Raw genomic sequence first — 27,622 nt, forward strand, 5'->3', positions numbered from 1 at the left:
GGACTATTTATTATTATATGGTTCATTAACTGCCATATTCCAATGAAAATTTACAAGAGGGTCAGTTGGGAATTCAATTTAGTTATTTACATAAGAAGTTGGAGCAGGAGTGGGCCATCTGGCCCATCGAGTCTATTTGGTCTTTCAATATCATGGTTTATTTACCCAAGAATTCAGCTCCCCCTACCACCTTTCCCCCCCCCCCCCATAATCCTTAAATTCTCCCACTTTGTAAAAATCTGTCTTATATATATTTATCAAGGCAGCTTTGACTGCTTCCTGGGGCAGAGAATTCCACAGATTCACTTATCTGTGGGGAAAATCAGTTCTTCTATCTCCATCCTAAACCTACTCTCTCATATCTTAAGGCCATTTCTCCTGGTTCTAAGTAGAAACAACTTTTCTGTGTCTATCTTACCTATTCCTTTCATAATTTTATCTGTTCTTATAAGATCCTCCCGCTTTATTCTGAATTCCCAGGTAACTCAATTTCTTCTCATTGGCTAACCCCTTCATCTCGAAGATCAATCTGCTGAGTCTCTTCTGGATCACTTGCAAAGCCAATACATCTTTTCTTGTGAGGAGGCCTCACCAATGCCCTGTACAGTTTCAGAACCCCCCCCGCCGCTCACAAATCCAATCCCTCAAGGAATAGCCTTGTTCCCTTCGTTAAATGCAGGAAATGAGAATGGCCAACCTTATTCACGTAACACCTGCTTTCATGTGATATTTATCCATTTGATTAAATGTACACTTGAATTAATGTACACCTCTCTATTCGAACAGAATTATACACATTTTCATGGTTTCTGCAGATTGCTTTTCCCTGGCAAAATTACAAATATATTTAAATAGAAAAATATTCTTATATCAATAATTTATTGCAAATGGCCTTGCATTATTGCTCTGTATTTAATGGGGTCCTTGGAGACTCGAGACCTTACATAGACATGAATATATTTGCCTCTGGGTAATGCATGGAATTTATTTATTCTTCTGACCATTTTGTAGGATTAAAAGTGAATACAATGCAAAACACTTTTGTATGAATGTACGTTGTCATTTTGAAATGCACAAGTTATCCGTGGTTGCTATGCCAAAGCCCGATGCGGTTAGTGAATACTATGATTCCATTCTTCCAGATGTAATCAATTTAATTTGGTCTACACTGAACTTTAACCCTTTACTTGGCAATTTGTTCTATTTGGAATTTAAAAATCAACTTCTACACTTATAGCAAGGATGGATATCAAATGCATGATGTGATTAAAGTAACTGATTCAAGCTTATTTCAAAACTTCTGACGCAGAGTTGTAGATCGACAGGGTACCATTAAAATGTTTTTCATGGAAGTCAATCCAATATACTCATTTCTTTTGTTTGTTACAGGCCCAGAAGACCCCAAAACCCAGCAGCGATAGAAATTCACCAAGATAAATAGTTAGTTAAACAGAAGTCATTTTTCATTTTCTTTGAACTTATTACTATTAACTTAACCTCCTTCTAATTCTAAGTACACATGTATGTAATGTGTGTGTGGGGGTGTAAATTCAGAAAAGTTCTTTCATTCACAGTCCAATCTCACTTTTCACTCCTCCAAGTTCACTGGTTGCAGGCAATTCTTATACTGTGCGCAGAATTGAACATTTATGAATTTTCACTGAGCTCTGGTGCTTAAAGGTAATTGGTTACCACTCAGAAAGGTTCTTGTTGGTTTCAGAGAGAGGTTTGTTGCTTGTTGGACGCACACAAACTGATTCCCTCTGATCAGCTACTTCACTGTCTTGCTGAAGAAATTTGCCCCATCAGGGTTTTCCAAATGATAACCTCTTCTTCTGCAGGTCACCACAGAGTTTCCCTTATTTCAGGTGAAACACTCTAGCCAGTCATCTCCTCTTGTATGGACCACAAGAGTTTTCAACAGGCTGAACTCAGAACTCACAACCAGTTTTTAAAATAGGGTTTCAACAAGCTGCTAGCTTGCCATGACTGCAGAAACCAGTTCTTTCTCCCTCTCCAACACACACTCACCGCCTGTTTCATCTCCCCTCTCTCTCTCTGCTTGAAAAACCTCATGACCTTCTTAGAAGAGCAAATTGCACCAGACCCAAACGTCAGAGTCTATTCATCTGATGCTTTCAAAACAATAATCCATTACTCCACAGCATGTCCAATTAACACCTACTTGTGAACTCTCTATGGACATTCATCAAAGTTTTTGCAAAGGTTCCCGGAGCCTGGACTGTCTGGCTTAAGCATTGCTCTGGCATTGTGAATGAGATCAGTTTTGTCAAGTGTTTGTGACCTGCACTACTCCCACAATTCATCTCCTTCAAAAACATCATATAATATAAATATAATCTGTCATGTTACTGCAGATCATTTTAAACATTAGTTTAAAAAAGAAATGCATCTTTACGTACTCTGATCACAGATGTTAAAAATATTCATAGCAAGTCAATATGCTTGCTACATTAGAATAGTAGTTTTATTTATTGGTCCTTGTTAGATATCCTTGTTCTTGGCACAGATTGCAATCAACATTGTATTTTAGGCACCCCAAAGTAAAAATTGATTTAGTAGATTTGAGTGCTAAATGGGAGAAATGCATGTGAATGGAGGTCTATGAGATCCTGCATCATTAGATCTGCAAATATTTTGTAATAAAAGAGTTACTTATTGGAATTAGCAAAACATCAACAAATGTTCAATGTGGGCCTCCCTTCCATTTTGCAAGTCTTTTGCAAAACAAGCAGAAAGCGGAGCAGAATCTGCATCGGGCAAGCTAGGATTCCACCATCTTTCCTCCAAACAGAATTTAACTGTATTACTTTCAGGGTCTCCATTAGTCAATATTATGGGAAAGTCATGTGGTTCTCTCTTCTCAGGATCAAATTCAATTCTCAGGCACAACATACATTGGTTAAGCATTACATTAAACGCACTAGTAGAACTGGGAGAGAAATGAGATGGATTCTAATGATCCAGATCAGCCCAATGTTGAGCGATTAATGAAGCAAAGAAAATAGGAATATCTTCCCAGGTAATAAATTGACGTTAATGATAGTCAACAGCAGCAAAAATGTGTCATGAAGAAGAATGTTCCTTTAATTGATCAGACAATTCCTTGTTCAGAAAATAAACCACTTCATGGAAACAGCAGCTTGAGACTGTTTTGTCATCCTGAGGCTACATTCACCAAGGCTGTTTGGAATCATTTCAATGTGCTGGGTTCCTGAGTCCTTAAATCTACATCTAAACTTAAAAAAAAAAATCACACAAGTGGCTTAAATCAAAAGACTAGCACATTCTATTCTGACCGACAGAAGGGAATTCACAACAAAAGGAAGAGTCAAACAGAAAAAGGAATGATGACTAAAATGGTAACAGCAAATTTAAGCATCAAATTTAGAAGAAAACAAGAAAAAAAATCTTAGATTTCAGAGCACCAAAGTTGTCCTTAGATTTTACTTGCCCAAAGTAGTTTAGACCAGAGGCATTTGGAAATTTCAAACATATAAAAAGAAAATTCACAGGTAGATTTTAATTGACAGTGTTTTTTTAAAAATTATTTACAACACAGTTGAAGCTGATTCTGGCTACTGAAACCCATGCCACCAAATTAACCTACAACCTCATTCATTTGGAGGGGTGGAAGAAATTGGAGCAACCAGAGAAAACCCACACAGGTCATGGGGAGAACGTACAAACTCCTCAGACAGTGCCGGGTTGCTGGTGTTGTAATAGCGTTGCGCTGACCGCTCCTTGTACACCTTGCCTAATATTGTTTTAAATAGTGTTATACTGTAAAGAGTGAACATCTTTATTTGTCACTGGCCAACAGGCAACTTCTGGGACACCTACTGGTACTTTTTATGCTCTTCATTTGGATGGAGCCTGCTCTCCAACTTGACCATAAGAAATCCAACACATTTAAAACATGAATTTTCAGTTAAATCATTTCCTTAAAAAGTTCAAGTGTTCATAAATCAACTATTTTCTGAATTTGTTGTTAAGAAATTTATTACTAATATGTACATAAAATTACAAGATACTGTAAAAATTATACAATTCAAAAATCCAATGGGAGAAAGATTTAAATATAAAAATTCAGGAGGAGATTTGGTCACAATTATGTTATGAAAGAGTTACAAGTACAGTAAACGTTAGATATCAAATAGTTCAATATAACTTCCTTCATCAGTTGTATTATGCTCAACATAAGTTAAATGGACTTAATCCTAATTATTCAAAGAAGTGTTTTTGATGTGCGAAAGAAATAGGGACATTTTTGCATTCAGTGTGGTCTTGTGAAAAAGTGGAAAGGTTTTGGAATGAACTGAGTTTATTATTAGGGCAAATTATTAAGATAACAATACCAAAGGATCCAAGAATACTTTTACTTGGAGATATTTATGAAAACAATATAAAATTGAAATTGGACAAATACCAAGAATTTTTAAGTAACTGCAAAGAAATGTATAGCGATATCATGGAAAGATGGAGAAGTGTTATTAAGTAGATGGTATAATGAGATGCAAAATTGTATATCTTGTGAAAAAATTGTGTATAGTTTAAGGACTTGAGTTTAAAAAATTTTTTATAGTATTTGGAAACCATATATGGATTTTATGGATAATTTTCCATCCACCTCTTCCATCTTATCCACTCCTCTTAATTAGTCATTTTTAATAAGAATTAATGATTGTCTCTGCTAATATTGTGTATTAAATAGTAGGTGTTTCTTTTACTTTTGGGTGGGGGGGATGGGGAGAAAAATATAAAAGTACTTTTGTTGTATCATTGGTTATGGATATTTGATTAATGTTTTATTCATTTTTTCCGTAATGATGCAAACAATTAAATAAAATTTTATAAAAAACTGTTTTCTCAATAACATTAAACAGTAATACCATACTTGAAGTAAATTTATCCAGTTATATTTTGGCAAATTTCAGTTTCCTAATGTTCCATCCCTGTAATCTCCCTTTTACATTCATTGTCCATCGGCAACATCTACCAAGGGCATGGGGGAAATTCAAGATAAATTCCATCTTTGGCATCATTTTCTAATTCTGCATGATCAAACATCAAACTGTGGATGTACAAGAACTTGGCAAGTGATTGCAAGTCTGAAGTGATCTTTTCCGAAAAGATACAAAAATTAAATCACCGTGTTCACTATCTAATAACTTGCAGAAGCTGAAATGCATGTTTATAAACATTCATGTCATTCATTTGGGAGTACGTTCAAACCCCAAGACTAATGTACTTCAATCTTCACAGCATCTTCTCCTTTTGCCACATTACATATTCACAAAATTATTATTATTGTCAACACCCATTTCTCCAAAAACCTCCTTGCCAAGTTCTCCAACAATGCTCTTCATCAACACTAAGTTCTATCCTGCATAAATCATGTTTTGTTGTAGCTAGCAGCACATTTAGCTTCATTTACTCAATCCCCAAGGTCCACACATCTACATAGAACCAGAGAATATTACAGCAGAAAAACAGGTCCTTTGGCCCATCTCGTCTGCTTGGTCCCAATGATCTGCACCCACACCATAACCCTCCACACCCTTTCCATCCATGTACCAATCCAATTTAAAAAAAATATCAAAATGGAGCCAGCATCCAATATTTCTGCTGGCAGCTCATTCCACATGCTCACCATCCACTGACTGAAGTTCCACTCAATGTTCTCCTTAACACTTCCCCTTTCACTCTTAGTCCATGTCCTCTAGCTTATGTCTCACCTATCCTCAGTGGAAAAAGCCTGCTTGGACTCATTTTATTTATACCCTTCATAATTTTGTATACAACTATTACATTGCTCCTTATTCTTCTACACACCAGGAAATAAAATCATAGTGGAAGTTATTTGCCAGGGTCAACTGTATCACTGAAATTGTAAAATTTAAAATAGAATTAGGAGAGATTATAAATATGTAAGCATTGTTTATTCTGGGTTCACTGCATTTATGTGTTTGAACAGTTATTTTTCCTTTTCCAGACAACTAGTAAAAGGCATAATCTACATAATATTTTGTTAATGGGGGGGATATTTTTGACAGTTTAGTGAACATTAAATCATCATGAAAATAGCATGCAGTGCAATTAGAAAGAACAAGGAAAGGTGCCTTAAGTATTTAACATCTCGACCATCTGATTCTCCATAAAATGTTGTGTTGTTCTGTGCTGAACAGATGGGCCGGGTTAGAGGAGGTAGTAATGGTGAGGGGGACATCCTATTTATTGACTGGTAACACACAATTGGAATTAATTTTATATTAAGGAACAATTTACTCATGGAACTGCTACATTTTAAGTCAATATGCTTGAACTTGTGTTCTTCTGTCTCATTAGCCCCTTAATTACAACTCAAATGCACAATTTCAATATATTCACAACATGCCTAGAACTTGTTCTCATCTCAGTAATTGGAGGCCAATCAGTTCATCACACCCAAAAATTTGTGCCCAGTTCTAAAAACTGACAGCCAACTTCCGTACTTGCAGCAAATAAATGACAATAGTTCAGCTGCCCAATTTTCATTGCCATTAAAATAAACAACCTTACAGTATCCCTGAAGAAGGGCTTAGGCCCAAAACCTTGGTTATATATCTTTACTTCCTATGGATGCTGCAAGATCTGCTGAGTTCCTCCAGCATTTTTGTGTTTTTGCCATAAAGTGCACAGAAGAATTAATTGTCTATTGAAACCCAGGATAATATCATTGCTTATCCTTTATTTTTCAAACTCAGGCAACCCAAGATGCAACATCAGTTAATATTAATATACATTCTTTATCAACCACAGAAAAGAACTTCAGAGGGGGTTATAGAAGGTAACAAAATACAATTGCAAAGAGGATGACTCCAACCAAGAGAAATAAATACTGCAGATGCTGGAATCTTGAACAAACAATAGCCCCTTTTCCATTGGCACCCTATCCCAGGAATTAACTGGGAATTTACTGGGATGGAGTCCAGTAGAAAAGGAACATTGTCCAAACACAGGCATCAAATTATGTCATTTCATGCTGGGATTAACTTACTCATATCCCAGGTGTTTGCTGATAAAACCAGTGGAAAGGGGACAGCAGAAAGTCACCCATCTGCAGTTGAAAGTAGAACACTCTGATCCCCAGGGATGAGTTGTGTTCAGTAGAAAAGCAATTAGTGCCCCAGTTAAGGGTAGCCCAGTGGAAACAACACAAAGGGCTTCCTATCCTGCACAGCCGAATAACTGGGATGCCAATGAAAAAGCTAAGGACTGCTGGAAGAGCCCAAAGAGACAGACAACATCCCTGTGTTAAAACGATGGGTAGATTCAATAAAAGGTCCAAACTCAAAATGCTGACTGAAGATTTCTACCCATGGATGCTGTCTACCTGCTGAGTTCCTCCACTAGTTTGCTGTTTGCTTTGGGCTCCAACTAAGCCTGCTTTGCTCATCAATAAGCATTGAACAGTATTGGCCCACTTGCAAATGTAAAGCCAGATGGTGATATTTGATCTGATGCAAAGGGAATAATACAGTTACATCATTGTTATAGTCAGAAAAAAAAACCAAAAGTCAGGAAAATAACATTTGAACCAATGAAAGACAAAATCCTTAAACAAAGCACATTTGACTGCATAACGCTTATCTGTGGCTAATGGCCAGCTACATTATATTTGCAGGACAAAAAAGTTAGGGAAGAGATCGAAGACAGAAATGACCTTGTTCAGTCACCGCACCTCACACATCATCCTACCTCTTAGCTTAGTGCTAGCCGATGATTGGTATAAATAGCATAAGTCCATTTATCAAATGGGTTACCAACTTTAGAAGTGCAAGCAATACATTTTTCTCCAACTTTTGTCTACTTTTTTTAATAGTTTAACCATATTTTTTATTTTTAAGATTTTTTTTAAATTCAAAGCTCATCAAAATGGATTTAAATGACTGTCAGAAGCAATTCAAACAGTTCAAATGTTTTTGAGAGCAGCAAACTTTTGAAAATGAGTCAGGAAATTCCAGTGGTGAGATCCACGATTCAAGGCTTAGTCATCTCTTGCAGCCAGCACCCCATTAGGATTACAATGCAAACACAGCCATGGTAAAAACAATGGGGGATCTATGCATGTTGCCATCAAAAATGATCTGGCCAAGCCATTGGAAATCATTTTAATGCTGGAATTGTTATACCTTTCCCTTGCACAATACTTTGCCAAGGTATACTTTCAAATAATAGAGTATATAGAATGAATACAAATTAGCAGAGAGGAAGTGAGTAAAGGTCCAATGGAGCAGTTGAAATACTCAGGTATAACATCAGGCTGATAATTAGATTCTCAAAGTTATTGATGTTGGCCAATTTGGAAAGGGGAAACTATTCATAATAAATACTGAAGGTATAAAAAATGGTAATATCAGAGGGAAATAGGAACTGATTCACATTTGGCTGAAGTAGTAACTTTCAGGTTACGCAAGGTTAAAAGAGCTGCAGATAGACAAATTCACTGAAGTGAAGGAGAGATATTTTTATCTACAGGAGATCGAAGTGAAAATCTAAAGATATCAGTGGGTACGTCAGAATAAACATGTGCATGCTACAGAGAAAGGCAAAAAACTAGAAGGTGAGTGAACACATTCAGCTACTGATAGAGATCTTTGCTGAAATTGTTTATCAGTGCTAAACTTGATTTTTCTAGCACTCCAGTGGCTAAATTCTCATCTTTCACTTTTGATAAACTTGAATTATTCTAGATTCTGAGAATGTCTCCAACTCCTAACATCCATCAATACCATCCCACCAACCTTCATTGGTTTGAAGACTAGTGATTCTGGAGAGTGCCCCATCTCCAGAAAACCAGATGTTTAAACATAAAATGCTAAATACACTGTGGGTGAGGAGAATGCAGTGTGAGCTCAAAGTTCAGATCAGCAACCTTTGACCTTTCTCAAAGTGAAAGAATCTGATAAGTCTCAAATGTATCTTCGGGTTCTCTTCACGGATCCTACCTGACATTTTGTACTATTTTTTGTTTGTCTATTTTCAGAACTCTTATGGGAACAAAGCCTTTGTGAAAATTAGTGGAATATTCAGCCCTTGAAATTTGGAAGACTAATTTGTTCCTTACACCACAGCTCTGCATACAATTACTGATCAGAGTCTTAAAAATTGTTAATGGCCCAGAGTCAGGAGATTTATTTTTGAGAATAAATTCTAGATTTCACACACCACTTCACTTGGTCCATTATTGACAAGCTATTCAATTAAACTCACTCATTTACTCTCTTGCCAAAGCACAACAATGTTTCACTTTTTCCAAATATTTATTTAATTCACTTTTGAAAGACACTGTTGAATCTACTCATACTGTCCATTCAGGCCATGCATTTTCAATCAAAACTCACTGACAAAAAAAAAATCATCTACTCTGGCTCTTCTGCCAAATACTCTAAAACTGCACCGTCATTATCACCCCAACAGTATGTCAGAGAAACAAGTTTCTACCAAAGCCCCAAAACTTTGAATCATAGCTTGTCTTACCATTCTGTGATTGAAGAAAATAATTACCATACAGCAACTCTAATCCATGGTGAAAATCTGTAATGGAACAAACTGCTAGAATTAATTAGCATCTGCTGGAGACACCACACTTGCCTTTTCTCCTCTATCTTTCCTACTGCCCAGGGTCCTAGACACTCTCTGGCTGAATGAGCTATTGATTAATATAGTGAAACACTGATTTTACGGGCCCCGATTTAACGTGAATTTAGATATATTGCGATGAGTCATTGCACTGGGTTTTTTTTGGTCATTCAGGAACTGAAAAGTTTTTTGTTGCGTTAAATTAAAAATGGAACAAACTGCGAGAAAAAGAAAATCTTTTTCTGTGAAAGATAAACTTCATGCACTTTACCTAATCAAGAATAAAATTCAAACTCAACTTGCATGAGACCTTGGGATACCGGAATCAACATTTTGTGGCTGGAAATCAAGAAATTATGTGTGTTGCTTTAAAAAGTTGAAAAATTAGGAGTAAAAGCTAAACACCGAAGATAGCCAAAGATGCCAGCCTCGATGACTCCCTGTATGAGTGGTCCTATTTTCAAAGCTCAAGCAGAGAAGTTTGACAAGCAGATCAATGGAGAAACCTTCCAGTTCAAAGCTAGCAATGGATGGCTAGACCAGTTTAAACACCATCATCGGATTTCTTAAATGTTTGAAATCGGCTCTGCCGGGGGGGCGTGGCAAGATGGCATAAGGATCAGACGTGCCTTCCAGTCCTCTCCTGACTCTATCTTATTGTTTTGTCTAGAAATGCCCGTTAAAATTCTTTAAAAGTTTAGATAATTTCAGTGCTGTTAATTTAACTTATGATGGTACAATTGGTGGAAAAGAGCAAAAAAAACTGACAACAGATCATCAAAAAAACTACATTTTTCAAAAGTTCAAGTTTTGGAGCCTACCTACAGGAAAGTCACCGGGACTCAGCGTGAAATGGATCCCAGGAGAGAGGTACAGTGTTCGGATGTAGAGCTCTATGTTACATCAGTAGAGCCCCCTAAAGAGGGTGCCAAACAGCCTTTAGAACAAAGAGTTACTCAAAGGCATTTGTCAACTGTAGAGGTGGCGCTGCAAACTGCGTCTCTTGAGATAGAAAAACCTATACAACTTGATGTACTGGGAGAACTTAATACATTATGGACTGGGGAAAACCCCGGCCAGCGTCCTCCAGTCATTGCTGGAGAGGCTGTGGCTGGGGTTTCCACACGCAGTCATACTACAAGGAAGGCAACCAGAATGAAGGAAGGAACAGAAGATCCTTTGGTTATGCAGTAGAAGCAGGAATCTGTTGAGCCAAAATCTCTTCCAATTGAAAAGATTTTTGTGAATCTTGAATCTAAATTATCTTATACAATGCAGGGATTATCCAAGATTATGATTGAACTTGGTACTAGGTTTAATACTCTGGTGAAAATACATTCTCAACAGATGGCTGAGTTTGGAGCTTTTTAAGCTTGAAGTGAGAGATAAATTTAATTTGTGTGAAGATGATATAGACGAAATACGGGATCAAGTTTTTGATGTGACCAAAATGGTCGAAGACTTACAAACTCAAAATAAAAAATTGGTGAAAAAGATTGATTATTTGGAAAACCAATCCAGACAGAACAATATAAAAATTATTGGTTTGCCGGAAGGTATGGAGGGACCAGACCCAAGAACATTTTTTACTGAATGTATTCCGCAGGTGCTGGGTCAAGAACATTTCCCGGAAGGTATAATACTGGAACGTGCTCACAGAGCCTTGCGTAGAAGACCTATTTCAGGTCAAAGTCCAAGACCTGTTTTGGTTCGTTGCTTGAATTATTACGACAGAGAAATAATTTTACGAGTGGCTATTAGAAATGCACAACAGAGAAAATCACCCTTGATGATTCAAAATAATCGAGTTTTCTTCTATGTGGATTTGAGTCAAGAAGTTATGTTCCAACGACGAGAATTCAATCCTGCTAAAGAGTTGTTGTGGAAGAAAGGTTACAAGGTAACCTTTAGATATCCAGCTGTTTTGAAGGTTTTCCAAGATGGTTGCCAACCAAAGTTCTTTGATTCTCCAAAGGAAGCTATAGCATTTGCTCAAGAGCTGCCAATTACTCAGTTTCAAAAGAGACATAGTCCGCTGCGATCTCTAAGGAGACAAGAGATGGAAGAAAAGAGCCGTGCTCCAAGAAGGAATGGTTGTAATGGTGACTCAGCAGTTGGAGCTGATTAAAAGAAGAGTTGTCCTTTTTTTTTTCTAATGTTTTTTTTAAAAAAAAGGGATATTAAATAATGATGATGTTAGTTTAAGATGAAGTGAGAATTGGGGGAGAGAACTGGATAGGCACTATTTCCTGAAAGTCATCTGCTACGTGTGAGTTATCTCACACCCATTTTTTTTTGGGAGTTACCGCATTGCGCGGTTTAGACGGTAGGGGGTATTTTTAACCTCCTACCCGTTTTTTTTTCCTTTTTTTGTATTATTAGATTAAAGAGTGAAGGGTTTTTTTTGTTTAAATATAAAAAAAGCATAAGAAAGTATTTGATTGTTTAAAAAACTAAAAATTGATGTGGTTTTTTTTGTAAAGTTTATTCAGTAGATAAGGAATATCTGAAATTTAAATGTGAATGGGATGGATAAGTTTTTTTAAAATATTTTTTCTTTAACTTTAAGGTGAAGGAGTGGTAATTCTGGTGTATATTATTTTGCTATTTTAGTTATAGAACGAAGGGAATAATGGTGAAAGTTATAAATTGAATTGTACAATTCTTAATGAGGCTTGAATTGTGTTTGTGGTTTATGCTCCATTTGTTGAAGATATAGATTTCGTTGTAGATGTGTTTTTATTATTTGAATATCTGAATTTTAACGTAATGATTGGGGATATTTAAATGTGGTATTGGAGCTTTTATTGGATAACTATTCAAGAGTAAATGGGAAAAATGGTGGAAGAGTACTAAAATTGAATTGTACAATGCTTAATGAGGCTTGAATTTTGTTTTAAGATGGTGGTTTATGTGATTAATATGATGATTAATGTGAAGTTAGTTGATATTTCTCTATAGAGAAAGTTTTTTTTCATCTTTTTTTTCATGCTACAATTTTTTTTAAGAATTGATTATTGCTTAAGAATTTTTGATAGATAATGTTACTAACTTTACTAATTTTTTATATTAAGTTTGAGTTAAATATGTTTCATCTTAACTCCGTTTGTTAAATATATGCATTTAAGTTTGATTTAAATATGTTTTTTTAAATCTGATATCTTAGTATTAATTACTTTTCTTTTTGTTAGTATTTTAATTGGTTATGTTTTTGTTTTTTTTGTAAGTGGGTTTTTTTTCTCACATATATTATTAACTTTATTAATTCTTCACTCTTTATTTGGGGGGGAAAGGGGGGTTGGACTAATTTGAGTTGGGTTATTAATGTGTAATAATTATTGGGGAGGGTATAGTTTATTCAGATTACTGATACTGTATTGTAATTTTATTATTTTATTCTTAATTTTTTTTAAATGTAATCCTATATGTTATTCATGTTATAAAATCTTAAATAAAGTTTAAAAAAAAAATAGGCTCTGCCGACAATGCCGCCGCCAGCCACATTCAAGCAAGCGACACGCGATCATTTTAAAATAAATAGAAACTGGAGCCTCTTTCACACTTGCATCCCACTAAATTGCCAGTTCAATGTCCTGAGATAGGAATGGGGTTAAGTTTTTTTACACTTGACCACTCCTAACTGGGACACTGAATGCTTTCACACTTGCAAGGAGCCATCCCCAGGGTTAAGACTGTTCTACCTTCTACTGCTGATGTCATGTCACATCGAGTGATGGTGGACCTGCCCAAATCCTGATCAATGTATTATGGCCTTGCATGCAGTCTGGCAATGTGAAAAGGTAGATAAGTTTTGGAAGGACAGAAGTATTTTATTGGGACAAGTTTTGAAGATGCAAATTTTGAAGGATTCCAGAGTATTTTTATTGGGAGATATTTTCCAATTGAAGTTAGATATTTATCTAAAGAAGTTTTTAAGTGTAGCAATAGTAAAAAAAATCTATAGCTGTAACATGGAAATCTGGTGATATTGTGGGTTTGAATAGATGGTGAATGGAATTATTAAATTGTATATCATTAGAGATAATAATGTATAATTTAAAAAATCAACCAGAAAAATGTGATAAGATTTGGAAACCCTCCATGGATTTTATTGCTACCACTCTGCCTGTAGCATCCACCACACCCCCATCCAACCTACCCTAATTAGTTATGGGTTAAGATTGTTATGCAAATTGCAGTAAATTAATTAAAAGATACAAGTTTATTAGGCAGGCTTTTCTTTTTCTTTTTTCCTACTTTTTTAGGGAGGGGGGTGGGTAGAGGGGAGAAAATATATAAAAACTGTATTACCTGTGTCGTAGTTTTTATTGTTTTCATGGATAAATACTGTATGTTTTGACACAAATAAAAAATAAAATTTATAAAAAATGTTATGATCTTATATTTTAACAAAATTAATCATGCATAATTATAACATAATTAAACTTTGTGAACAGCACAGTATGAGCCCTTCAGCCCCTGCTGTTGTTGTGCCGACCTATATAAACCTTTATAAGGGACAGTGGGAAAGTGCTAGCTAAATAGCAATAGTGAACAATTTTTAAGAAGGGTGGGAAAGTTGGTAGTTGATAGCAGACAATTTATAAAGACCATGGTTAAAAGCAATGGTGGATCCTTCACTAGAAGGATATTGCATTGGTCAGTTTCTAATGGAAGGAATCCTCCTCCACAGAGATCAAGTTTTAGAAGAGGATTGTTATCTAAAAATATTTAAATTAAATTTGTTTCAATAAAAACCTTCTGTCACACTCCTTGTGTTAAAATCTGTTATTGACTTATTTAATTTTGATTCAAATCAGCTTCAAGTACTTTGCACATGGTCTTCAGAAACTAAACAGAACAGTCAGGTATGATAACATGTGCTTCATCTAAAATGCATGAAAACACCTCGTGCATGAAAACTGAAAAATTAAACAGATAGTTTAAATTTGACAGATACAAGCAAGTGTATTTTAAATGTGCTGAGAATGGCTTCTTGCTTTGGAAGCCATCAATGCATGTTATCTTCAAGAAGACATGTGCCACTAAGAGCTTTATAGGTTAATGATCCACACCTTGAACTTTAATGTCATTAGAAATTATTACTGGTCAGGTCACTTGTCTGAGTACTACTGGTACCTGTTGCATGGTCAGGTGATCAGCGACTAAACCAGCTCCCCCACCAGGCTTGCCTGGTGAGGTGAGTGGCAAGACACCATGCAGAATAAAGAACAAGACCTATCAAAGGGCAGATGAACCCTCTCATAGGCCATCTAGCAAACACGTGCCATGAAGCGCAGAAAGGGCATCCCTTGCATCGAAGCTTAGTCTGGTAATTCACTGCAACATAACTTCCCCTAGCCGTCTTGGACCACACCATGCTACTGGATCCCAGAGAGGATGTCGAGAGGGTGGGTTTCGACCCCTACTTACCTAAATCCATTCATGCACACACTATTCCTTTCTGAGGAGTTGAGATATCCTCATATGAAATTCCACAAACTGACTGAAAGGAATGATCATCATCCAATGGAATGGATAGCCAGAATTGGAATAAAGTCAAATGCACACCATGCAGTAGTAGCCCACTGATGGATATGAGGGGAAGGATCAAACTTCACATATACCCATTTCCCTTTCTGCTCTACAGTTTAGATAAATCCAGATGTTCAAATGGTTTAATAGTGTTCATGATAAAAGCACAGATAACACTAAAATCCGTACTAATAAAATGAGAAAAATTCAGATGTAAAGAGGGCAGAGGTAAAACAAAGACCCCTGGAGAAAAGAAGCAATGTTTTGGGCAAATAACCCAAGTACATTAATCAAATTATTTCATGTGGTAATGCTGGCTTGTTCTTAACCATCAGACATGGCCTTCTTCAACAATAGACTAAAATAATAGCAAATTCAGGATTGGAATAATGATAAAGAATGCCATGATTATTTCGGTTGACTATATTATCACATGGCTATGTTCACTCTATGTACTTTGAAGCACCTGTAAAAATGATCAAGGCATTCATGCACAATTTCCATTCCAATAAAATAAATCTTTGACCACAAATATTTAGCTAACTATAGATGAGGCCTGGCAGTGTGATAATAGAATAACTGGACATTTTGAAATAACATCAATGTTAAAGGGGCAATGACAAATATTACAAAGTATCACACTTGAAAATGTAGATGTAATATATTGATAGTTTCAAATTAAATTTGCTCAGTCACTAGGCTTTAACTAGCAACTCTAAAGATTTATATGACCCATTGTGTGCTCATTTCCAGTATTAATCGCTAAGCAACCAAAATATTTTCTGAAGAGTTGCTGTTAAATTGTCAATCACATCCTTAAAAGACAGTCAGATTAGATTAGGGACATTCAGACACCATACTACACAAGTGTTTCAAAAGAACAGCAAGCCCTCCAAACACACAAATGTTAAACAGTGCTCATGCACTCAGTTTGTTGCCTTTGGGGAAGCTACAAATTTCAAATACTTTTCTTAATTTTGCTCATTCTTTGGTTCTGATTGTAAATGACACCCCCTCATCCACTGCTGCTGCAAAGTTGTCACTGATGTTAACATTAAAGCTTATACAGGAACAGTAGCAATCAGCTTATGAGTAGCATGTGCTGAGAAATAAATTTGCATTTATACCATGTCGTTATCATACACAGGAGGTGCATGGTTTGCATGAAGTATCTTCATTTTGCTCCAAGTTTGAGATTATACCTCATCACTTTTAACAGTGACTGAAAGTAGATGTCTGGGGAAACACCAATTACAAGTATCGAATTCTCAGAATATGGGAGGGAGTCATATTATTAGATCCTGAGAGTTCGGGACAGACTTCAATCAACGAACCAATGTTTTTTCCTTACCAAATTGTGTGCACATTAGTAATACAAAATATTCATTATTTGCAGAACAGATTAATCACAAGCCAAATACTTGCAGAAGATGTTAAGCCAGAGTTGGAGTGGTATTATTGGATTACCATCTTAGAGAAAAATTGTCCTATTTATGCATATATTGGCATGAATAATACGTGACTAAAAATAATACATATTGCAGGAGTTCACTTGGATGTATCAAAATGAATGCAGCAAAGATAATTGCACCTTCAAAATCAGAACTAAATTCAGATTCTATCCCATACAAGGTTGTAGGTTAGCAAAACTGAAAGACATCAAAGACAAGCAAATTACAAATCTGCTTTGCCAAATTCAATTTTCTGCATTGTCACTCACAGGAATGCACTGGAATTGTACCAGCTACAGCCAACATGAGAATTTATATTGCAATTCCTCAGAGCAAGTTATTCATCTTGGTTATGTTGTCAGGGGAAGGGATAGGATGCACAAGAAGAAATGGAAAATTAGAGGAAACGATTGAGCAAACGATTAACTTTCCTTTTTGATATCACAAATACAGCTGTTGCAACCCAGGAAGCCTAAACATAGCTTTCAGCAGTTATTCCCAAACATCAAACAACAGTACAGTCACCATCACTATTCATCATCTCCATAACTTTCATCCATCCTCATCTTGTAAAATAGATTTAATCCAATTACAAAAAGGAAAATCCTTCACATAATGTTGCATGCAAAAACATTACGATCACAGAATGTACAATTTCCAGAAGTAAAAAGTACAATAGGGCAAAATTACAGAACTTCTCTTGGTTTCATCTTCCTACAAACTTTTGGAAATATGAATCTGAACTAGCAAGATTCTGGCAAAAAGCTAAAATTAACTAAGAATGAACCACAATTTCAAAAAGGAGCACTTCCGCAAATTTTGTCAGCTATTTACTAGAACTAAAAGATATACCAAGTAATGAATTTGCTGCATTTCCAGATGTTACATTTCTGATATACATTTAATGGCCTGAACTTAATACAAGGTATTATATTATCAAAGTAGTATTTTATGTGTGGCATTATGTGGAAAAATGGTAAAAGGTTTTGATAAAACCCCCCCAAAAAACACAATTCTTCATGAAACCAAATAATGTCCATGAAAGAAAGCAGACAAAGAATTGCTGGAATAACTCAGCAGATCAGACAGTATCCAGGTCAGTCAACATTTTGAAATTAAACTCTTTATCAAGACTACAATTGTTGTGGTGAAACCACTATTGCATACATTTGCATGCCACATGTAAAAAGTCATGACCTTTCCTGGTTAATCCTGCTCTCATTAGCCAGCTCGTGACTCCTTCCCCATAGAGGCTGTCATGCCACAAGTCTGGGTCAGTGTGAGTGACCAACACAGTGATGCTGTCCATCTCTTGTAAATAAAAGCAACTTCAATCTTTGTGTAATTGATCATGATTCAATTGCATAAATAAAGAACATGGAGGAAGGGCCCAAAGGCAGTAGGTCAGAAAGTGTGAAGAGACAGGTAGAGGGAAGAGTTATTGGGAAGGAAGGGGGGGGGGGGTGGGAAGTCAGAAAGACAAAAAAAAGTAGATAAATAAGAGATGGAAACAGTAGAATTAGAGGGGGGGGGGAGAGGAGTGGAGGTTACTGAAAGTGAGAAAAATTATTGTTTGTGCTGTTAGGTTTAAGAGTGTCCAGAAGGAATATGATGTATTGTTCCTCACATTTATATCTAGCCTCACCCTTTTAACGGATGAGGCCAAGGACACAGGTTTCATTGTAGGAATTCCTTGACTGCTCAAGATTCCAACATCAGCAGTGTTTGTGTTTCTCACTCTATGGAGAGAAGATAATAGCAGACACAACTAATGATATCTTATCTTAGGGGATCATACTAGAACACTCAAGTAAAAAAAAACATTTCTGCTCTTTTGAGGTACATTTGCTGGAAAATCAACAAATTATTACTGTGCCATTTGTAAATCATTAATTTGGTCATTAGAATTGATTGAAATAAATATAATCCTTATGCACCTCTTGTTCTTTTGTACTGTGCAAAAGAGCATACCAATAGAATGCTGGCCCATGCTCCTGATCCAGTGGTTCTCAACCTTTTTTTGATGCCATAGGTGCTCTGTGGTTAGTCAGGGATTACTTAATGGGGTAAGTGAGTGGGGAAAGAAGGTTGAGAACCACTGTCCTAACCAATTACAAATATCTTCATCTATCACAGGGATCCTGTAGATTTAAGTCTCATTCAGGCTCGGTCACAGTAGAATTATTCTTCAATTTGTGTGAGTGAATTGTATTGATACTTGCTTGCACTTCATCTTTGCAAAATTAGGAAAAGAATGAATGGCAGTGTGGTTCTGTAAAACTGAGGCTTATTCTCGGAATTCTAGAGTCTAGTGATCACAACCTTAATTGTTTCCATTCAATGCATCAAATACATTGAGAGGAAGATCAAATAAAAGGCTCATGATATTGATTAAACAAAGAATTAAAACTAAAATTGTGAAAGCAAGCACAGTGAGAGTTCTGATACCTTGTTTTTCCTGGCAAAATATTGTATGACTTGTGCTAAATGGCTAAAAAAAAAAAGACATTTTGCAAGCGAACTTTTCAAATCTAATCAAGCATAATATAACAACTATTTCAAACAAGAATATACAGGTATGGCATAGACAGGAGAATTTTGATAGATGCAAGCTTTTAAAAAATGTTTCAAGCTTTACTTTTCAATGTTTGGGAAGCTATCAACTAGAAACGCAGCCAATCGAGGTCCTGTGAATTGTATTCTTGGGCACAAACCAATGAACAAGATCAAAGCATTTAATTTAAAGCAAGACCCACATTATGAAATAGCATTGCCCGCTGGACTGCATGAACACAGCTCACCCAAGATACTTCAGTTAATAGCATGTCTCCCGCACCCAACGATTGAGTCTATCTCCGAATGGAGTTGACATGCATCAAATGCTTACCAATATTAGATATGACCGTGAGAGCCCCGTTTTAAAATTCTCTAGGCATTAATTGCGGAACCTTTCAGCTCGTGTTCGAATAACTTAGGACTTGTCAGCATGCAAAACCCTTCCTCAAGTTTGACGAAGGATTTCTGTCCCTATGAGCTTCCAGCACGACCCGTTTTTAGATTGCAGCGCACAGGACCGTTTGAAAGCCTCTCCTCAATGATTCAGGACAAAGGTCATCTATAAAATAAGATCACACCTACCTTTTCATCGCCATCTGTGGCTGTCGCCTCCACCACTTTGTTCCTGTTTAATTTATTTTTCACCCATTTTTCGATCTGAATGTTGAACTTCATGAAGATCACGTAGCTTCCATAACCGGACAACAGAATTAGACTCTCCCACCAAAAGATGGTTTTATCCAAAAAGAAAGCTATAAGCAAAATCAGGTCAATGATATAAAATGACACATCTCTGAAGAGCGGCCACCAAGTGAGGCGCAGAATTTCTTTGGAGAAGACAGCGCACATCCCGATGACAAACAGGATGTTGAACACTGCAGAACCCACTATGGTCCCAATCCCAACGTTGCTGCGAGATATAAAAACTCCTATTAAAGAAGTGAAGAGCTCTGGGGCCGAGCCACCAGCTGCCATAAAAGTTGCCCCCGCCACGTCGTCCGATATTTTCATCTTATCAATGATAACTGTCAAGGACGGTACAAAAAATTCGTCGCACACGATAGCTAATGCCACGAACATGTAAATCATGCCAAAGACGTGGAAAATGATAGCTCCTTTCCTTCGCTGCTCCAATGAAAAAATATCCGGAGGATAATCTCCACTATCGGTTAAATTATTCTCAGAGTTGGAGGCTAGCGACTCCGCGTACCTTAAAGCGAGGGCAGATCTCGGGGTATAATTTTGAACCTTGGGAAATGTCTGCTTTCCCTCAAAGCCCAGCAGAGTTCTGCGTTGGACCTGTGGCTTGGCGGAGTTGCTTGATTTCCAGGCGAAGGCACTGAATAAGATGGAGAACGCGCTGAGAGCCATTAAACCGAGGCAAAAGCCCACAACTCGCGACAGCCTCAGCTTCCTCTTGGCCTGGTACCGGTGCTTGCGGCAAAACCGAGGATGGGAAGAGAGTTGCTGCCCTCCACAGCACAGACCCGTCTCCTCAACCCCAGTACTCAAGTTCTTCGAATTCATGACGAGTCGCTTCTGGACTTGACCAGAAATGCCGTGTTCTTCCTTTATTTATACAAGTCGAGTGATCAGAGAAGAATCCTTCATTCACTACCCGTCTTCATGGCTTTGAGAGGAATTTCTCATGGGAGCCAACTTGTGCTTTAAAACGAAGCTTGAGGCGAAATTGATGCGAGTTTCAACGTCCTGCAAAACATACAAAGCCACTTAACACTTGCATCAGAGTTTTAATAGAGGATTGTAACACTGGGCAGTTTTTTTAATATATAAAAAAAATACATGATTGAATTAAACCTTGTGATAAAGTTACTTCAACATGCAGCAAGACTGGTCTTTGCGTTACATTACCAGGAGCTGTGAGGACTGCAGTCTTACTTCCCAATATTCTCGGTGAAGTCTGCTCCTCGTGTACTAAGTAGCAGAATGGGAGGGGAAAGGGGAATCATCAACCGAGGCTCTCGCTTTTTAATCACAGTCCAGTGACCCCTGCTGGTAAACGCAGCAAGAGGAGATTTGGCAAGATCAAGGTCCACTGCAGTGGCCTTCGTTTATTTCTCACTCCTCTAGCCCCCTCGGTTTCATAGTGGCAGAACGGATTGTCCCCACTCCAATATAGGAAAGGGGCTTTTCCGTACGTTTACAGCCCGAGACCAGGTTGCGCTTCGCTGGAACGGGGTGCGTGGAACAATGGTCATCGCTTAACGGGAACCGTCCGTCTTAAGGGGTAAATGGCACTGTCCTTTGTCTTCCTGAAGCAGGGGGAGGTGGGGAATTTTCACTTGGGATACCTGGACCTGCCAGTGTCCGTCCTCCTCCATTGGATCTACAATGGGCTTAACAGATCGGTCAGCTCGGTCTCGGTTTGATGTGGAACCGCATCCCTGTCCAACAACAAGTTCACCGGGTCTTTTGTCAAGACGGGATGAAAGCAGCCGCAGTCCGTAATTTAAATTCACGTTCAGCCGAAGCCCCTCGAGTCGTCTCCCTGGTCAGTGTCAATGAGCAGATCGGGCTTAGAGATGACAAGCGCCGACAATTACAATGAGCTCTTCGACCTTGCGTTCACTTAAGATTTGATCGGAACCAGCAGGGGCAATATGATTGCAGTCTTAAATTACGACCCTTTTGTCTTTGACGAAAGGTTGGTGGAATATACAAATCAAACTGGAATGCACAAACTCCCCCTATTCACTGCGGGACGATGATTTAAGAAATAGTTGGGTGTCCAAGAGCAAAGTCCGCAGGACTGAAAGGTTCTTAGGTTCGTTTTTTTTTTAAATCCCCCCCAAAATGGTCAGATGAACTGTGTGTATTTCTAACACTTCGCATCAATAGTTGCAAGCTTTTCCTAAAATCGATGAGACACGACATACATGAAAATATATCCTGCAGCGCAGTTGCCTAATTCGAATCCCTCCGAGGCTCGAATCAATAGCGACACTCGCCTTCTCCAACTGCGATTTTGTTGATCACGTACAGGTGATATTTTAAATGCTCGCTATCTGTACTCGTGAAAACATCCTGGCAAAGCTCGTCTTGGCTTGGAGATGATACATTTCAAAACAGCGCAAACCCGAGTGCATCAAACATGGGTTTCATACACAAGCGAATTGATACATTTTGCAGAGTTTTCACCTGAAAAATAAAAGAGGCTCACCGGGCTCAGTGGCTGCAGTTCGAGTTCCAACGTTCCCTGCCCCTCTTCACGTTGAAGCGTCGCTGCTGTGCAGGAGAAGCTCCGGGACACTGGCAGCAGGTTGGATTCATCCTCCTTCACCAGCAGGTTTCATCCTCGGGAGACCAGAGAGAGAGAGATCATCTAAGCTTCAGACGCGGGTGTACCACGTGAGCGCCGTTTAATAGGTTTTTACACCAAAAAAAATCGACAATTATTTCGCCGGTTAGCTTTATTTCTCCGCCATCTAAGGGGAAAGCATCGGGAGGCTGATTTTTATTTTAACCCGTAGTTATGGCTACCAACGCGGTCTATTTGAATGCACAATGCAAAAATAGAGGAATGGTCTGTTCAAAGTGCTAACTTCCAGTGGTTGGGGGGGGGGGGGGTATTCCAGGAGACTGTATCGAATTTGATGCGAGTTTCGGGGCCGCAAGATTCACCGACGATCGAAGATCTCGCCACTGGAAGGTTTCACCGGAGATGCTCGGCGCATATTGCGTCAAATCTCTGGAAAATGCTTGTCAGTGAATCGATGTGTACGTGATTTCCCCCCCACCCTGTCACAAAATAACCCATTAACAAGCCAGTGCTGTGAACTTAATAGGTGATGTCGTTTGGCTGTCAGCGAGTGGCGGTTCATAAAAAGTTTCTATCTGCTGGTCTGGTGTGCCATCGTTTATAGCACGTTTTGCGCATTCCTACGATGTTTACCGACGACCAAACAATATTGCAGGCAAAACTTAACGTGGTCAAACTCATTCTGTTTGCTGACTACACTGTGGTGAGCAATCTATTATTCTGCAGTGACATAATTGCTGCTGATTAGATAGTTTGTCCAAGTCAGCTTGTTTTATTAATAGACGATTGTTTCTCTGTGAATGCGAGATTAGATGGTCATGGGATTTGGTACCTTGGCTCCAATGTTTCACGCGTATTTCTTCCGCTCTCCCTCGATTCATTCGATTTTTTGGGGGTGTATTGTTGCTAAAAGCATTTTGTCAACTGGCATTCAGTGCACCAAAGGTGACCAGTAATTCGCAAGAATTCTGAACGTGGGTGAAGAAAGACCATAATTGTATCAAATACATTGGTTACAAGCTGCTTAGAATGCGAGTAGTTAGGACTAACGAACTGGACTAACAAATGTTACCTTACCCATATGAAGAATGCCATAAAATGTTTAAAAATTGTAACTAAATGCACTGTACTTTTAAAAATGAAACAAAATATCTTGAATATTAAGCTATCAACTTGAAACATCTAATTAAGTGGGAATCATTTCCACATGTAGATTTAATTGATGCTTTCAAAATGTTACCATTTGCTCGCAGAATGGGCTGTAGATTGTGATAAATTTGCTCCTTTAAAGGTTACAGAGAGAAAAAAAAATCAGGTAGCATAAAGGTAGATAAATCCCTGGGGCCTGGTCATATGCCACTTGTGGGAAGCTAGAGAAGAAATTGCAGGAGCCCTGGTAGAGATGTTTGATTGATCTTGAGCCACAAGGTATGATTAGATTAGAGGGCAGCTAATATTGTGCCTTTATTTTAAAAAAGGCCTTAAAAGTACATCAGAACTACAGGCTCCTTGTCAGTGGTGGTTATGTAACTGGAGAGGATATGAGTGATGGGATCTACTTGCATTTGGAAAGGCATTTGCCTTTTGGGTGGAAAATGAATTTAATTTATTTTTAAAGAGGTGACCAAGATGATTGATGAGAGTAGGGTGGTAGCTGTTTGCAAGGACTATAATATGACCTGTGTTGAGGTCCAGGAGGCTGACCCAGAAGGTTAAATTCTATGAGATCCAGGATACAGAACTGGCTTGACTGTAAGAGAAAGAGTTGTAGTGGAGAGCTGCTACTTGGATCCGAGGACTGGACCAGTGATGTATTATGGGAATTGCTGCTGGGTCAACTGTTCATTGTTTATATTATTGACTTGGATGACAATGTAATTAGCAGGTTTGTGGGTGACAGCAAAATTATGGTATATTCGACAGTGAAGGTTATCTAAGATTACAAAAAAATGAACTGGGAAAGTGGAATAAGTGCAAGATATTACCCTTTGGTAAGTTTAACCATTTACACAGTGAATGATAGAGCCCAGGAGTCTGAGGAGCAGAATCTAGACCTCATCAAGTGCTCAGTAGTGGAGAGGGTCAAGAACATCAAATTCCTGGGTGTCAAGATCTCTAAGGATCTGTCCTGAAGCCTCCATGTCAATGCAATCATGAAGAAGGCTCATAAGCTGCTATACTTTATGAGGTGTTTGAGGAGATTTGGTGCATCATCAAAGACTTTTGAACACTTCTGCAGGTGCACCGTGGAGTGCATTCTGGTTGGTTGCATCATTGTCTGCTATAGAGGTGACAGGCCAAGCAAAAAAAATCCTTATGATTGTTAATTTGGCCTCCGACAATATAAGCACCAGGTCTCATTCAATCAAGGACATCTACGTGAGGCAGTGTCTTGAAAAGCAGCCTCTATCCTCAAAGACTCCCGCCACTCAGGCCATGACCCCTTCACTCTGCTACCATCGGGAAGGAGATACAGGGGCACAGAGACAGCTTCTTCCCCACTGCCATCGGATTCCTGAAAGATCAATGAACCAAAGACACTGCCTTGCTCCTCATGCACCACTATTTTTATTTTAATTTTTAAAAATATTATTGTTGTAAGATGATTCGTAATATCAACGTTTGCGCTGTGATGCTGCCATAAAACACCAAATTTTGTGACTAGTTCATGATAAATTCTGATTCTGGGAGTGTCGTATTACAAAAGACCTGGGGGTACATAAGACATCGGAGCAGAAGCAGGCCATTCAGCCTGATGAGTCTTCTGTCATTCCACCAAGAGCTAATCCATTCTCCCAATCAGCCCCACCCCTTGCTTTCTCCCCATAATATTTGATACTCCGACTATTCTGATAACTATCAATCTCTGCCTTAAATGAACCCAACAAACTGTTCTCCACAGCATTCCAGAGGTTCGCCACTCTTTGGCTAAAGAAATTCTTCTGCATCTCTGTTTTAAGTGGTGCTCTTCAATCCTAAAATTGTGCCCTCGTCCTTGATTCCTCTCCATGGGAAACTATTTCCATTAGATACCACCTCATTCTTCTGAACTCCAAGAAGTACAGTCCAAGAAGTACAGTCCTCATATGCTAATTCCTTTATTCCAGGGATCATTCTTGTAAATCTCTGAATCCTCTCCAATTCCAGCACACCCTTCCTTAAATAGTAGCCCAAAACTCTACCCTGAACTCTGTGAGGCCTCACCAGTGCCTTATGAAGCCTCATCATCAAATTCCTGCTCTTCTACCCTGTTCCTCTAGATGTGAATATCAACATTTCATTCACCTTGTTCATCACTGACTCAACCTGGAGGTTAACCTTTAGGGTATCCTGCCCGAGGTGTTTCATCCCTTTTCAGCTCTGAATTTTGAATGATCCCTATCCAAATAACAACCTGCCATTTATTCTTTCTTCCAGAGTGTATGACCAGAGATATTCCTTCATTGTATTTCATTTGCCAATTCTTTGCCCATTCTCCTCCTCTGCAGCCTTTCCATTTCTTCCTCACTACATGCCCCCTCTATGTATCTTTGTATCATCTGCCAACTTAGCCACAAAGCAATTTATTCCACAATACAAATAATTTATTCTGTAATCCAAATCATTAACAGGCATATAATTTCACAAATGTGGCAATTGGCATGCTGTCATCTCTCTCCTGACAACCTTGAAAGGTATACTACAAGTGTTTTTCACAATGAAGACTGACCTATTCAGTTCCATTGCCATCTCCCATAACAATTTCTCCAGCATCATTTTTAATTGGTCCTATATCTACTCTTGCCTTTTTTTTAAAGAAAAAAACTTTTAGTATCCTTTTTGATTTATTTGCCAGCTTCCTTTCCAAGTTCATCTTTTCCTTCCCAATAACCTTTCTATAAGCTTTTGAAAGCTTCACAGTCTTCTACCTTTCCAGTAGCTTTTGCATTCTTGTTTGCAGTTTCTTTTGCTTTTTCTTTGGCTTTGACTTCTTTTGTCAAACAGAGTTGTCATTTTTACATTCAAATTTTTTTTTAAAAATATTCCTGCCCTGCACCTTCCTTGTTTCTCGCAGAAACTCCAGCCATTGCTGCTGTGCCATCCTCCCTGCTCTTGTGCCTTTCCAATCAACTTTTACCAGTTCCTCTCTGACCTCTGTAGTCCCCTTTTTCCCATTGGTATAATGACATATCTGATTTTTGTTTCTGCCTCTCAAACTACAGGGTGAATTCCATCATATTATGAGCACTGCCTGCTCAGTATTCCCTTAACTTTATCTCCCTTATCAACTTTGGTTCATTCCACATTCCCCAATCTAGAATTGCCTGGTCAGCTCAGCCACAAGCTGTTCTACCAAGCCATCCTGAAGGCATTTGATGAATTCCTTCTCTTGGGTGTCAGTACCAACCTGGTTTTCGAAATCCCCCGTGACTAATGTAACATTGCCCTTTTTTTCTACACATTCGCTTTTTCCCACTGCAGATGGCTGGTCACATCCTAGCTATGGTTTGGGGGGCCTGTACACAGCTCTCATCAGAGTCTTTTTTTTACCTTTTACAGTTTCTTTATTCTACCCATTCATATTATCTATCTTCTGATCCAATGTCTCCTCTCTTCAAACATTTAATTCTGTGTTAACCAGCAGAACTACCCTCTCCCTACCTCCCTGTCCTTCTGAAACATTGTGTATCCATGAATATTTAGTTTCCAGCTGTAGTCTTCTTACAGCCACAATTCAGTGATGGCCAAAATGTCTTCACCTGCCAACTTCCAGCTGCACGCCAGATCATCAATTTTATTTCTTGTACTATGAGCATTTAAAGACCTTCAGTGCTGTAGTCATCACCCTTAACAATTTTGTTTCCAAAGTACCCCAAATTAAACCATGGAACTTGGGTTTCAGTTTTGTTCTCTTGACTGCCGATCCTTTCTCATAATCTTGCTACACAGTATCTGTTATGCTTGTTCTTTCTAGAAGAACTGACTTTATTTTCCTTGAGCTACTTCAACTGACTTCCAGTGACAATGCCCACGACGTCTGTCAGATACCATTTTCGGTGTCCTGACCACCTACGTGCATTGCATGCTGGGAAATGTAGTTCTTATTTACACACATCCTTTCCCATGAAAAAAACCACAAATGCAATACTATGTGTACATAACAAAAGTATCTACA

At 38.1% G+C, this 27,622-nt stretch overlaps 1 protein-coding gene and 1 long non-coding RNA gene across 5 annotated transcripts in view; one reads left to right on the plus strand and one right to left on the minus strand.

Annotated features, from left to right (window-relative positions):
* LOC138758132 (sodium/potassium/calcium exchanger 2-like) overlaps window positions 1–19,964 on the minus strand; it is a 237,633-nt gene extending 217,669 nt beyond the window's left edge. Inside the window, exon 1 of one of the 2 annotated variants that reach the window (XM_069926631.1) lies at window positions 19,770–19,964. In XM_069926631.1, the coding sequence (XP_069782732.1) occupies window positions 19,770–19,862 (93 nt within the window). In that variant the 5' untranslated portion in view covers window positions 19,863–19,964. The remainder of the gene's footprint in view (window positions 1–19,769) is intronic. The other variant, XM_069926640.1, reaches the window with a different exon arrangement.
* Window positions 1–27,622, plus strand: part of LOC138758151 (uncharacterized) — a 111,717-nt gene that overhangs the window by 72,796 nt on the left and 11,299 nt on the right. Inside the window, exons 3-4 of one of the 3 annotated variants that reach the window (XR_011354176.1) lie at window positions 8,542–8,626; window positions 9,050–9,281. The exons of 1 other annotated variant lie outside the window; for it this stretch is intronic. This is a non-coding gene — a long non-coding RNA (uncharacterized lncRNA). Of the gene's footprint in view, window positions 1–8,541; window positions 8,627–9,049; window positions 9,282–27,622 lie in introns of those variants that run through there. One more of the 3 variants, XR_011354181.1, reaches the window with a different exon arrangement.

This window comes from Narcine bancroftii, chromosome 1, assembly GCF_036971445.1.
Source record: "Narcine bancroftii isolate sNarBan1 chromosome 1, sNarBan1.hap1, whole genome shotgun sequence".
NCBI classification, from domain to species: domain Eukaryota; kingdom Metazoa; phylum Chordata; class Chondrichthyes; order Torpediniformes; family Narcinidae; genus Narcine; species Narcine bancroftii.